Raw genomic sequence first — 13,132 nt, forward strand, 5'->3', positions numbered from 1 at the left:
TCTGTCAAATAAATAAATAAAAATAAAGTCTTCAAGTCAATGTTATAGTCACAGTGAGTTTGAGGAAGCAGTTCAGGGTCAAGGTGAGGATCAGAGTCATGTAGTGTATGAAGTGAGGGTCAGAATCTAGGTCACACACAGGGTCAGGCATGAGCCAAAGTAAGGTTTAGGGTCATGTGATTATGTGTGTCAGAGTAAAAGTCTACTTCAGAGTTAGTGCCTGGTCAGGATATCAATCTAGAGTCAAAGTAATCAGAATCAGGGTCAATATTAGTTTCAGGTCAAAGACTAAACTCAGTTTAAATTTTGAGGGATGGGGAGTATAGAGTCATTGTTGGGATCACATCAGGGTCAAAGTCAGTTGAAAGTGATGGGCACGGAGAGTGGGAAGCTGAAGTTCAAGGACAGAGTGAGGGTTAGATTCAGAGTTCAATGCAGGGTCAGGATCAAGTTGGTCAGGTTGAGTACGAGTTTCAGAGTAATGATCAGCTCGGGGGTCAGTGTTAGGGGGAGTGTGAAGGTCTCAGAGTAAATTTGAATATCAGTATTGGCTTAGATTTAGGTTGAAGGTGGAATAAAAGTCAGGTATATGATGAAATTGAAGAAAATGGATCAGGCATACAGTGAAGTTGAAGATGAAGGTCTGAGACAGTTAACCCTGAGGGTCAAAGTCAGTGTTTGGGTGAGGGTCAGTATAAACATGATTCTTGGTGATAGGATCAGACAGAGGATGAATGTCATGGTCAGGACTAATGAGTACAGGGATATAGTGGGGTTGAGTCTATTTCATGTTCATAGTCAGGGTCTTGGTGAGAGGCAGGTTCAAGTAAGGGAAAAGATCAGGTCAAGGGACAGGGTCAGTGTCTGGGTGAAAGTCAGCATCAGGAAAGTTTGATAGTTAAGGTCAGTGTCAGGGTCTTGGTGGTAATAGTGTCAGGATCCGCTTCAGGATCAAAATCAACACATCAGTGTCAGGTTGATGACCAGGGTCAGGTGAAGGTCAAGTTAGGTGTTGGGTTCAGAATCAAAGTCGGCATGAATGCCAGAGCCTTAGTAAGGGTCTGTGAAGGTCATGGTCACAGGGTCAGCAACATATTGAGAGTTTAGAGTCATGTCATGGCTAAGGTAAGGTCATCATGAAGTTCAATTTCAGGGTACATATTGCAGGGTAAGGATAAAAACAAGATCCAAGTTGAGAGTCAGGGTCAGAATCAGGGTGAAAATTAGGGTCAGGTAATTTCAGGGCTTATTTAAGCCTCAGGATCAATGTGAGGGCAGGGTCCTGGGATCAAGAACAACATCCAACTCTCTGCTATATGGGGAGCCTGCTTCTCCTTCTCCCTCTGCCTGCTCTGCCTCCTTGTGCACAATTTCTGTCTCTCAAATAAATAAATAAAGTCCTTAAAAAAAGAAAAAATAAAATGAGAGAGATGAGCATGAGGATCGGGGATATTTGGGAGAGTAAAGGTGTCTTTCAATGTCAGGACCACGGTCAAGTAGGACTGGGAGTCAGGGTCAGGGTGAGGTTAAATGTGAAGTTAAAGTTCAAAGCCGTCCCCTGGGTCAGGTGATATTAAAGGTGGGGTTAAAGTTCAGGCAGCCCCAGGATCAAGGTCAATGTTAGGGTTAGGATAAAAGCAGGGTTATTGCCATAATATTTCATTCTTCTGTTTATAATCTTACTTCCACCATTAATTCATGTAATGCTGTCAGAGTAAAAGAAACATTATTTTTCTTGTTAATTTTGTTTCATTTTTCTGCAGGAATAGTAATGGATTTGGGATACGCATTGGCCCAGTAATCTTAATTTTATTATTATGCACCATCAGATCCTGATGATTCACAGCTCTGAAAAGTCATTCCAAATTTTATGCCGTAGATGTACAACCAGATGCTCAGGTGATAGGAATGCAAGAACATACAATGCAGTTTTAACAGGTTTCTGTCCTTAAAAAATAAAAAAAGGATTTGCAACTTCTAAATTTCAAGCTTATGGAATGACTGGAATAGAATTTAGATGTTGAATTACCCATTCCACCACAACATGCCTGATAACTGACCATCATCCTTTGAGCGTTTGAGAAATGGCTACTAGCAACACCCGCAGTTAGAGAGTTTATTTATGGAAAATTTATCATCATTAATTGAGCCAAAATGGCTTCTGACCATAATTTTCATCTTCCTACAGCAACAGAGTAAATCTAATACTTTTTTCATATGGCTCCTCAGTATCTCTCCTCCACTGATGCACAGTAATGCAGGTCTTTCTGCAAAGGTGATGGTATGACCACTGTCCCAACCCCAACTGATCAGGCCCTGGATCACATTAACAGGCTGAAATTTCCTAAGTGGGAAGGCCCTGGCCTCCACCTGGACCACCAACCTCACCTCAGAGGTGCTCACCACCTGATTCCCAGGACGCCTTCAACTCCCTTGATGGGTCCTGACATCTTACACCCTAAGTTTGGAAGGATGGCGGGGGATACTGGGCTTGTTCCCTTTGGACCCTGTGATGTTAGAAGGACAATGTTAGGGTTCAAAGCTGACAGCAGAGAAAGAATTCTTGAGACATCTTTGGTGCAAAAAAGGTGATTTTATTAAAGCACAGGGACAGGACCCGTGGTCAGAAAGAGCTGCACTGGGGTCAGAAGTGGCCCATTACATGCTTTCAAGTTGGGAGGGGTTTGGGGATAGCACAAGTCTCTAAGGGATTTTGGAAGCAAGGTTTCCAGGACCTTGAGGGAGCTAGCTAATGTTGGGGAAAAGTCATTTATTATCAGCTAATAAAACCTCAGTCATGACACCCTTCAGATGCATATTGGTGGGCCATATGCTTGGAGGAAGACTGCCAACATGTGTCTTTGGGTATTTAGAGACACAGGAAATTTCTAAAGGAATTTTATATGTTGATGTAGACTTCTAGGATGGGGGAAGGAGAGGAGAGGGCTAGGACGGCCTTTCGCCCTTCTCCAAGTGTCAGCATCGAGGCAGTTGAGTGCCTAGGGGAATGCCACTCTCTCTGTTTAAGGACTTGTCAGTGGGCTGTAGGTAGTCAGGAGATTTCATAATTCTTCTTCTGCCTTTGTTTCCCGCATCACCTGAACTAGACTAATGAGGCTCCCAAACCAGATCCAGAGTCGGAGGTAAGAGTGCACAGATCTGAAGGGAAAACCTGCTAAAGACTGGAATGAAAAAACAACCCCTCTCACCACCAAACCTTTCCGGCTAAAGAGAAAACGGGAAATGACAGGGAGTGCTCCTGCTCTCCTCCTGCCGGCCCACCAGCACGGGCTTTGGCCAGCCTCTGATTTGTGTGCCAACCCCCTAGACTGACTCTCCATGCCCCTTCCCACCTCTATCCCTCCTCCCCTGCTCACTGGTGCTGGACACCTCTGAGGCTCTTCACCATGAAGAGATTTACAGGGTTTAGAGGCTGAAGAGAAAAGAAGTCTAAGTCAGGGAACAATGCGAAATGGTTGGGGCCTCAGAGGCAGGAAGGGATCTCTGCTTCTCAAACCTGAGAGCTGAGGCTGAGGATTACAGAGCCAAAGGTTTTCCTACCTAAAAAAAAAAAAAAGAAAAAAAAAAAGGTTGTATCGAATGGTTCCCAAGATTCTTTCCAACTCTAAATCACAACAATGCTGCAGGGAGGTATTCTGTAATATTAGAGCCATGAGTTCCTAGAGCTTTGTGCAAACTGGGGCTTAAGGACAAGGAATTGGAAAATTGAGGTCTGTGGCCTCTTGATTCCACCTAGCATAGGGTGAACAAGACTGGAAGTCTTCAACAACTTTCTTCTAGACAAGAATTCCAGATGGCCACAATTTCTAGAGAGCTTTTTTATTTCCTTTCCTTCTTTTTTTTTTTAATGACCCCTCCCCACAGCACTTTCCCTTTAGTCTCTGCCTGTCTGGCCTCTCCTTTAGACTATTTTAATACTGCCCAGTGGCTACTTAAGGCTGCTAACCTCTGCTCTAAAGAAATTAAACACCCGAGAGCATATCCAGGAAGCAGAGCATAAGGAAAAGGAACCAGCTGCCTCCACAAGTCAGGGAACAGCAATGAAAAAGAACAGAAGAGCCAGGAAGACCAGCAAACCAGTTTGGTCTTTATTGAGGTGTCAGGGTAGAGTAACACCATGAAGGAGCAGGGTATTTGGGCTAGGAGAAAGGCAGTGAGTGATTTAGGTGCTCAAAGGGACTTCAAGAATGCCCTATACTTGGTCAGGAAAGGGGCAGACAGAGTTCTTAGCTCTTGCTCAAGTTCCTGTAGAGCCCTCTCCTGCTCCTGCTGCTCCCCGACCATCTGCTTCCTGTAATAGTTGATGTAGAAGTTCACCCAGTCATCCACCATCGTCACCATGGCTTCTTCAGGCAGAGGAGGATTAGGGAAGACCTGCAGAGCGAGGGGATAGCAAGGGAGCATGTGGTCATCAGTGTGATTCAGAAATACCTCACAAGCTCCAGCCTCCTCCTCTCCCTGATTTCCATCAACTGCACCATGGCGCTCCCAGCTCTGAATGACGCTCCCTTCTCTCCCCTCACCCATCTGCCAAGAGTCTCCGCCTGTCCTTTGAGACAGTGCCTGGGCTTACCTGCTGATTCAGCAGAACATTAAATTCCTTCATTCCTGTAGAAATGAGATCCTTATTGGCCTGAAGAAGAGCCATCTGCCTAAGTCAGAGAAAGATAGAATTTAAGTAACATTTTTCCTCATTGTTGGGTATTTTCCCCCAATTCCCTCATTCCCCTTAAAGATCTCTGGTGCCTTGCAGGACCACCTCTCCAACACCTTTCAAATCATGCCCTGCTCGGAGATCACATTTCTCCCAGGCTGGCTCACCTGCAGGTCCACCAGTGCTACGTAGGTCTCACCCACACTTTCCGGAGTATGTAAGTGTACTGAACTAAGTGTAGGCAAGGAGTCAAGTATCTGCCTAAGAGGGAAACGCCCTGCATCTAGGTCCTGAGGGAGGGTGATAAGTCAACCAGGGGATGAGACAAGGGAGACGTTTCCCTGAAGTTAAAAGATAGAAAGGCCAAGAAAGACAGATAAGTGAGGAGACCCAGAAAACCAAACCCAGGACAGATCCTTGCCATGTACCCCACATCACAGTACCCGCGCTCCAAAACTAAAATTCAGGCCAACAAAACTAACATTAACTGACGCCCTCTTACATGGCAGACACTTCTTTTCATTTTATTTTAACTCCAATGTACTTAACAAGCAGTGGTATATTAGTTTCAGGTGTACAATGTAGGGATTCAACAATTTCATACATCGCCCTGTGCTCATCATGCCAAGTGCATAATCCCCATCACCTTTTTCCCCCATCCCTCTGGCAACCATCGGTTTGTTCTCAATAGTCAAGAGTCTGTTTGTTGGCTGGCCTCTCTCCCTCTCTTCTCTGTCTCTGTCTCTCTTTCCCATGCTTGTTTGTGTTCTTTCCTCAATTCCTCAGAGGAGTGAAAGCATCTAGTATCTTTCTCTGACTGACTTACTTGCTTCATTCCACTTATATTCTCTAGCTCCATCCATGTTGCAAATGGCAAGATTTCATTCTCTTTTATGGCTGAATAATATTCCATTATATAAATATAAATATATATAAATATATATTTCCATGGCAATTATTCTCCAATTCATAGATGATATATTATAGCAGTTACATTAATCGTGTCAGGCACTGCTTCAAGCATGTATTAAGGTATTTATCCTTATAAAAAAAATTCTATTGGGCAGAGACTAATGGAAGCCACATTTTGTGGATGAAACACTTGTAAGATGTGGAAAACTGGACTCTACCAGGCTGTGCCCCATAAGAAAGGAGACACATTTGGGACGCCTAGGTGGTTTAGTTGGTTGAGTGTCCAGCTCTTGGCTTCAGGTCATGTTCTCAGGGTTGTGAGATGAGTCTCCCATTGGGCTTCATACTCAGCAGGAAATCTGCTCAAGATTCTCTCCTTCTGAGTTGAAGGACATTGGAGGGAGGTGCACCATGAGAGACTATGGACTCTGAAAAACAATCTGAGGGTTTTGAAGGGGCAGGGGGTGGGAAGTTGGGCCAGCCTGGTGGTGGGTATTGTGGAGGGCACGGATTGCATGGAGCACTGGGTGTGGTGCATAAACAATGAATTCTAGTACACTGAAAAGTAATAAAAAAAATTTTTAATTTTTAAAAATACAAAAAAAAAAGATTCTTTCCCTCTGCCCCTCCCCCACTCTCACACTTTCTCTAAAATAAATAAATAAACAAAATTTAAAAAAAAAAAGAATAGAAACACATTTTTCTTGTTCTCTACCATATCATCAGGTATTTAAATAAACAGAAATACTATTTTCTTTTTAAATATTTTCCTAATGTCCATTTTTAGTAGATGTTTTTCAAATTTCAAAATCACTAAATGCTAATTGAAGTAAGTGTTTTGAAACAATTGTTTCATAAAAAATACAAAAATGTACACTGAAAAAGTTGGTCATTTTTGTTTCCTCCTCCAGCAAAGTAGCCAGCATTAAAGATGTATTTATTTCCTGCCACATCTTTCTCCATCGAAAAACCAACATTCATAGGTACCTACATACTTATACAGGCTTTGTTGATTTTCTTTTTTGTTTATAACATGTTCCTAATTAACATACAACAAAATTAATTTCCCTTTGTGTACATTCCTGAATTTTATTACATAGATTCATATAACCACTACCACAGTTATGACACAGAATATTTCTATCACCCTATAATTCCATTATAGGACATCCTCAAAAGCACTAAATTGTTGTGATAGGGAAGAGACCAGTGGCTGGCAAGGTTTAGGTATGGGAGTGGGGGTCATTATAAGGGGTAGCATACTATAATGGAATTATATAGTATATAACTTTGAGAGTGGTTTCTTTCACTGAGAATAATGCCCTTAAAGTTCACGCAAGTTGTTGCAAGTAGCAGTAAGTTGTTCTTTTTCATTGCTGAGTATACATCACATGCATACACTATAGTTTGTTTATTCGCCCCCTGAAGGACATCTGGATTATTTGCAGTTTGGGGCAAGCATGAATAGAGCTTCTATAAATATTTGTGTACAGACTTTTGCATGAACATGTTTTCATTTATCTAGGGTAGAAAATATTTGTTACCACTAGGAGAAAAAATTGTAATACAACCTGACAAGGAACATGTATACAGAATTTATGACAAATCCTTATAGATAATAAGACAATCCAGTCTTCTAAATTGCTGGAAGACTAATATAGACATTTCAAAAAGAAGATCTACAAATACCCAAGCATATGCAAAGACATTCAACATTATTACTTTTCAGGGAAATACAGATGAGAGCTACAGGGTGATACTACTACATGGCCACTACAATGACTAAAATTTTAAAAAGATTAAATATCGGTGAGTATATGGAATGAACAGAATTATGATAGAGTGCTAGTGAGACTGTAAAAGCGGGACTTCCAACCACTTTGGAAAACAACCTGGCAATTTTTTATAAAGCTCAAAATACACTTACCACATGACCCATCAATTTCACTCTTAGGTAGAGTCCTTGAGAAATGAACATACATGTCTACAAAAATAGTTGCAGGCGAATACAAATGTTCACATTATTATTCATAATAATTAAAAAATGGGAAAAACCCAAATGTCCAATAACCACTGAATAGATATACAGATCGTGATATATTCACTCGATTATATACTACTCAGCAGTAAAAAGGAACACTCTAATGGTATTCATGACAACATGGATGAATCTCAGAATAATCAGGATGAGCGAAAGAAGGCAGACATACAATTAAGAGGAAGAAATAGGGAAATAAAAAAGACATGAAGTGGTGAGGTAGGGGACTGAAACAGGTGAAGGGAATTAAGAGTACATTTATCGTGATGAGCACTGAGTAATATACGGAATTATTGAGTCACTATTTTGTACAGCTGAAACTTAATATAACATTGTATGTTAACTACACTGAAATTACCTTTTTAAAAAGAAGCCAGACATGAAATATTATATACAATATAATTCTATATCTATGAAATTCTCAAATAGGCAAAAAGAATCTATAGTGACAGAAAGCAGATCCAAACACGAGTGGAGATTAAAATGCAAAGCTGCCCAAGGGAAATTTTTTGGACAACAGAAATAGATATATCCTGATTATGACAAGCCAGTTTCATGCACTGTTAGCAGGAGTGTAAATTACTAAAGTTTTTTAGAAGGATAATTTGGCAGTACTTGTTCAAATTAAAATATATATATATGCTTCAACCCAATGATTCTACTTTGAACTCTATTTTATTTATTTATTTATTTATTTATTTTTAAAGATTTTATTTATTTACTTGACAGAGAGAGATCACAAGTAGACAGAGAGGCAGGCAGAGAGAGAGAGAGGGAAGCAGGCTCCCTGCTGAGCAGAGAGCCCGATGCGGGCCTTGATCCCAGGACCCTGAGATCATGACCTGAGCCGAAGGCAGCGGCTTAACCCACTGAGCCACCCAGGCGCCCTGAACTCTATTTTAAAGAATTATTCATATTCAATGCACAGAAAGGCCTGTACAAGGAATTTGCCATAATAATAATGAAATTAGTTATAATAATGAAAAGGCAGAAAAACTCAAACTCTCATTAATATAGGAAGTCATTAAAGAAATAATGGCACATTCATACTGTGGCATGACATGCAGTTATTAAAATAAATGAGGTAGATATTTATGTAGTGATATGAAAAGATATTGAAGATAATGTTAAAAAGGGATGCCTGAGTGGCTCAGTCAGTTAAGCACTTGCCTTTGACTCGGGTCATGATCCCAGTGTCCTGTGATAAAGCCCCACATTGGGCTCCTTGCTCAGTAGCAAACCTTTTTCTCCTCTGCCTGCTGCTCCCCCTGCTTGTGCGCTCTCTCTCACTCCCCCACCACCTCTGAAAAATACTTTTAAAAAATATCCTTAAGATAATGTTAAATGAACCATAGTTAGAGCAGACTACCCTGTAGGAGTAGGGATTAAACATAAAACTCTCTCTCTCTCTCTCTCTCTCTTTCTTTGGGTATCTGTGTGTCTAGAATAGTAAACAATGTTCACTTCTGGGGACTGACTAATATTTGTTGGGAAATGGAAAAAGGAATAAATGTCAAGAGAGAACTTGATCTTATCTATCTATACTATTGATTGAATTATTTCACAAAAAGAATGCACCCTTCTATTATTTTTATAATTCTTGCAAAGAATACAAAATTTAAAAGGTAGAATGAAGATGGTGTCATCCTAAAATCATTAGCCACAAATTTGAATCCTGCCTCAGTGCCTAGAAAAACTAGGCCTAGTATCTGTTCACTAAATATTTGTTGAATGAATAAATAAATAAATGCTTTTGCCACTTTTCAGCTCTGTGACCTTGGTGAGGTCACTTCACATACATAAGTTTCAGTTTCCTTGTTTGCAAAGAAGGGAAAAAATAGTAACTATTTACTAGGGCTACTGAGAAAATAAATTCATTCCTTCCACAAACTGACATTTGGAACCTACCTTGCACCAGGAACTGGAACAGGGCACAAGGAATATATTCAGTGCCGAAGACAAAATTCCTGTCTTCCCGGAGTTCATGTTCTAGTGGGAGGAATAAGAATGGCAAGGAATGGTAAGGGCAACATATGAGAGATGGGGCAAGATCCAATCTACAGAACTTTCTGGGCCATGACAAGAAGTTTGTGTTTCATTTCCAAGTGTGAGGAAAAAACCTCCTTCCACAAAAGTAATAGGAAGCCACTGAAGTTGAAACAGAGGATCTTTCAACTTCATGGAGAGTGGACTGTACGGGGGCAGGAGTGGAAGTGTGGGGGTCAGTGAGGGAAAGTCAAGGAGACAAGCAGCTTGGAATATTCTGTCCAGTGCTTGGTACACTGTTGAATGCAGACTCCCAAGAGGTTTCACGGGGATAGGAAAAGGGGAACCATCACACATCTCGTTGTCAAGCCATTGATCTGGACACTTCTGAAAGAAGTGCATGACGAGTCCTTGTCCTCACTTACAGTTCAGTTGGAAAGACAGAGCATAGGTACCTAATAAAAGCATATATAAACTGGTTCCAGAAAGCATATGCTAAGGGCTAAATAAGTGCTACAGTGAACAAGAGCTGCCATGGTCTCTGAGCAGGAGAAACCAATGTGGATAATTAGTGGTGGGCAGTAAAGCTGAGAGGTTCATAATATATACCAATTTGCCCAGAACAGCTCCAGGCTGTTTCCCGAATGTAATAGTTAAAAGTGCCTCCTCTAGAGAACACAGGTAGCATCCTCTTCGACCTCAGCCACAGCAACTTCTTCCTAGAAACATCACCAAAGGCAAGGGAAGCAAGGGCAAAACTGAACTTGGGACTTCATCAAGATCAAAAGCTTTTGCACAGCAAAGGAAACAGTCAACAAAACCAAATGACAACTGTCAGAATGGGAGAAGATATTCACAAATGACATATCAGATAAAAGGCTAGTATCCAAAATCTATAAAGAACTTCTCAAACTCAACACCCAAAGAATAAATAATCCACTCAAGAAATGGGCAGAGGATGTAAACAGACATTTCTGCAAGGAAGACATCCAGATGGCCAACAGACACATGAAAAAGTGCTCCACATCGCTCAGCATCAGGGAAATACAAATCAAGACCACAATGAGATACCACCTCACACCAGTCAGAATGGCTGAAATTAACAGTCAGGAAATAACAGATGTTGACGAGGATGCAGAGAAAGGGGAACCCTCCTACGCTGCTGGTGTGAATGCAAGCTGGTGCAGTCACTCTGGAAAACAGCATGAAGGCTCCTCAAAATGTTGAAAATAGAACTACCCATGACCCAACAATTGCACTACTGGGTATCTACCCTAAAGATACAAACGTAGTGATCCAAAGGGGCACGTGCACCCAAATGCACAAGGGATATATTATAGCAGCAATGTCCACAATAGCCAAACTATGGAAAGAACCTAGATGTCCATCAACAGATGAATGGATCAAGAAGATGTGGTATATATACACAGTGGAATACTATGCAGCCATCAAAAGAAATGAAATCTTGCCATTTGCGACAACATGGATGGAACTACAGCGTATCATGCTTAGCGAAATAAGTCAATCGGAGAAAGACAACTATCATATGATCTCCCTGATATGAGGAAGTGGAGATGCAACATGGGGGCTTAAGGGGGTAGGAGAAGAATAAATGAAACAAGATGGGATTGGGAGGGAGACAAACCATAAGTGACTCTTAATCTCACAAAACAAACTGAGGGTTGCTGGGGGGGTGGGGTTGGGAGAAGGGGGGTGAGGTTATGGACATTGGGGAAGGTATGTGCTTTGGTGAGTGCTGTGAAGTGTGTAAACCTGGCGATTCACAGACCTGTACCCCTGGGGATAAAAATAGATTATATGTTTATAAAAAATAAAAAATTAAATAAATAAATAAATAAATAAAATATTATACATTTGTTAGTATGAAGGTTCCTCAAAAAGTTCTAAATAGAACTACCCTATGATCCAGCAATTGCCCCACTAGGTATTTACCCAAAGCATACAAAAATACTAATTTAAAAGGATACATGCTCCCCAATATTTAAAGCAGCATTATCTACAATAGCCAAAAACCATGGAAACAGTCCAAGTGTCTATTGACTGATGAAATGGATAAAGAAGATGCAATATATACATATATATTTATTAATTTTTATATATTATACATAAAACACACACCATAGAATATTACTCAGTCATTAAAAAGAATGAAATCTTGCCATCTGCAGCTACATGGATGAAGCTAGAGTATTAGGCTAAGTATTAAGCGAAATAAATCAGTCAGAGAAAAACAAATGCCATGTGGTTTCACTTATATGTGGGACTTCAGAAACAAAACAAATGAGCATAGGAGAAAAATAGGATATAGAGAGGCAAACCAAGAAACAGACTCTGAACTATGGAGAACAAACTGATTGTTACCAGAGGGGAGGTGGGTAGGGGGTGGGTGAAGTAGGTGATGGGGATTAAGCAGTGCCCTTGTTGTGATGGGCACTGGGTGTTGCATGGAAGTGTTGAATCACTGAATTGTATAACTGACAAATAATATACAATAATAAATATAATAAATAATAATAAATAATAAATATAAATAATAAATAATAAATATAACATAATATTACACTTTATGTTAACTAACTGAAATTTAAATAAAAACAAAAATAAATAAATAAAGTATTACACATTTGTAACCCTTCAATTTTTCACTCTAACGCCAAACTCAAAACTTAAAAAAATAGTAATGAAGTGACCCAGGTCTATCTTAGCATCAGAGAGACTCTGTGTAGGTCTCCGATAAGATGAGGCGGGGTGGAAGGGTGTTCCAGGCTGAGGTCTAAGAGGTGATAGTTTGGGAGAATCAGAAGTTTAAACCAGGGAGTCAGACTGTGGGAGTCCAAGAAAGCCAGGCTAAGAAACCAGGATGTTTTATTTTCGGATAAAATAAAGGGCGCTTTGGTCAAACTTCTCCTTTGGAATCAGTACATTCCAGCAGATGGAAGGAGAAAGGGAGAGAGGGAAAGAAAAGGGACGAGTTAGGGGGCAAGGGGGGGCTAGGTTGGGAGAGAAGGAAACAGTCTCTTTAGACTCTTACCCCAGTTTCATGGACCCTTTCCCCCAAGAAACGCACAAGAACTTCTTGCCTATTTCTTGTTTTCTGAGACTATTAGCCGCAATCCCTTGATTTTCTCATTCCTCGGATGTCCAAAGGACCCTTTCAGAAATAATAGTGTGTCTTCCAGGCAAAGCAAGATGAAAACAGAGAGGGAGGCAAATCAAGAGAGACTCGGCTCTAGAACCCAACTGCGGGCTGCCGGAGGGGTGGGGACCGGACGGGTAGCCGGGCCGGGCATTAAGCAAGCACTGGACAGAATGAGCCCTGGGTGCTGTATGCAGCTGACGAATCACTCCATTCTGCCTCTGAAACGAATACAGTGCGTGGTAACGAAGTAGAATTTAAATTTTTTTAAAGAAGGGAAGAAATACCGCTCTTGCGGTCTTGGGAGGCCCAGGACCTCGGGGATCATTTAGTCCACCTTCTCACCACGCATTCGTGGGGTCTT

General features: G+C 40.9%; 1 protein-coding gene across 3 annotated transcripts; it reads right to left on the reverse strand.

Moving 5' to 3' along the window:
- Positions 1 to 4,087: 4,087 nt before the first annotated feature.
- Positions 4,088 to 12,882, reverse strand: LOC101692796 (alpha hemoglobin stabilizing protein). 3 transcript variants are annotated; one of them, XM_045072567.1, is made up of 4 exons: positions 12,664 to 12,882; positions 9,534 to 9,614; positions 4,595 to 4,673; positions 4,088 to 4,395 (listed from the first exon to the last, which is right to left on the reverse strand). In XM_045072567.1, exons 3-4 carry the CDS (start codon positions 4,667 to 4,669, stop codon positions 4,192 to 4,194), a joined length of 279 nt encoding a protein of 92 aa, XP_044928502.1. In that variant the 5' UTR covers positions 4,670 to 4,673; positions 9,534 to 9,614; positions 12,664 to 12,882; the 3' UTR covers positions 4,088 to 4,191. The 3 variants fall into 3 exon arrangements, with proteins under 3 accessions (XP_044928502.1, XP_004773848.1, XP_004773849.1); XM_004773791.3 differs by lacking the exons at positions 9,534 to 9,614; positions 12,664 to 12,882 and adding an exon at positions 4,843 to 4,954; XM_004773792.3 differs by lacking the exons at positions 9,534 to 9,614; positions 12,664 to 12,882 and adding an exon at positions 4,843 to 4,944 and having other exon boundaries at positions 4,595 to 4,669.
- Positions 12,883 to 13,132: the final 250 nt, after the last annotated feature.

Source organism: Mustela putorius, unplaced genomic scaffold, assembly GCF_011764305.1.
Source record: "Mustela putorius furo isolate JIRA1106 unplaced genomic scaffold, ASM1176430v1.1 tig00004039_pilon_pilon_pilon, whole genome shotgun sequence".
NCBI classification, from domain to species: domain Eukaryota; kingdom Metazoa; phylum Chordata; class Mammalia; order Carnivora; family Mustelidae; genus Mustela; species Mustela putorius.

Bases quoted from the DNA above. Each gene is read 5' to 3' on its own strand.
- LOC101692796 (XM_045072567.1), bottom strand. From the start codon at position 4,669: ATGGCTCTTCTTCAGGCCAATAAGGATCTCATTTCTACAGGAATGAAG. The intron at 4,396-4,594 runs GTAAGCCCAGGC...CTCGCTCTGCAG, and splicing joins ATGTTCTGCTGAATCAGCAG to GTCTTCCCTAATCCTCCTCT.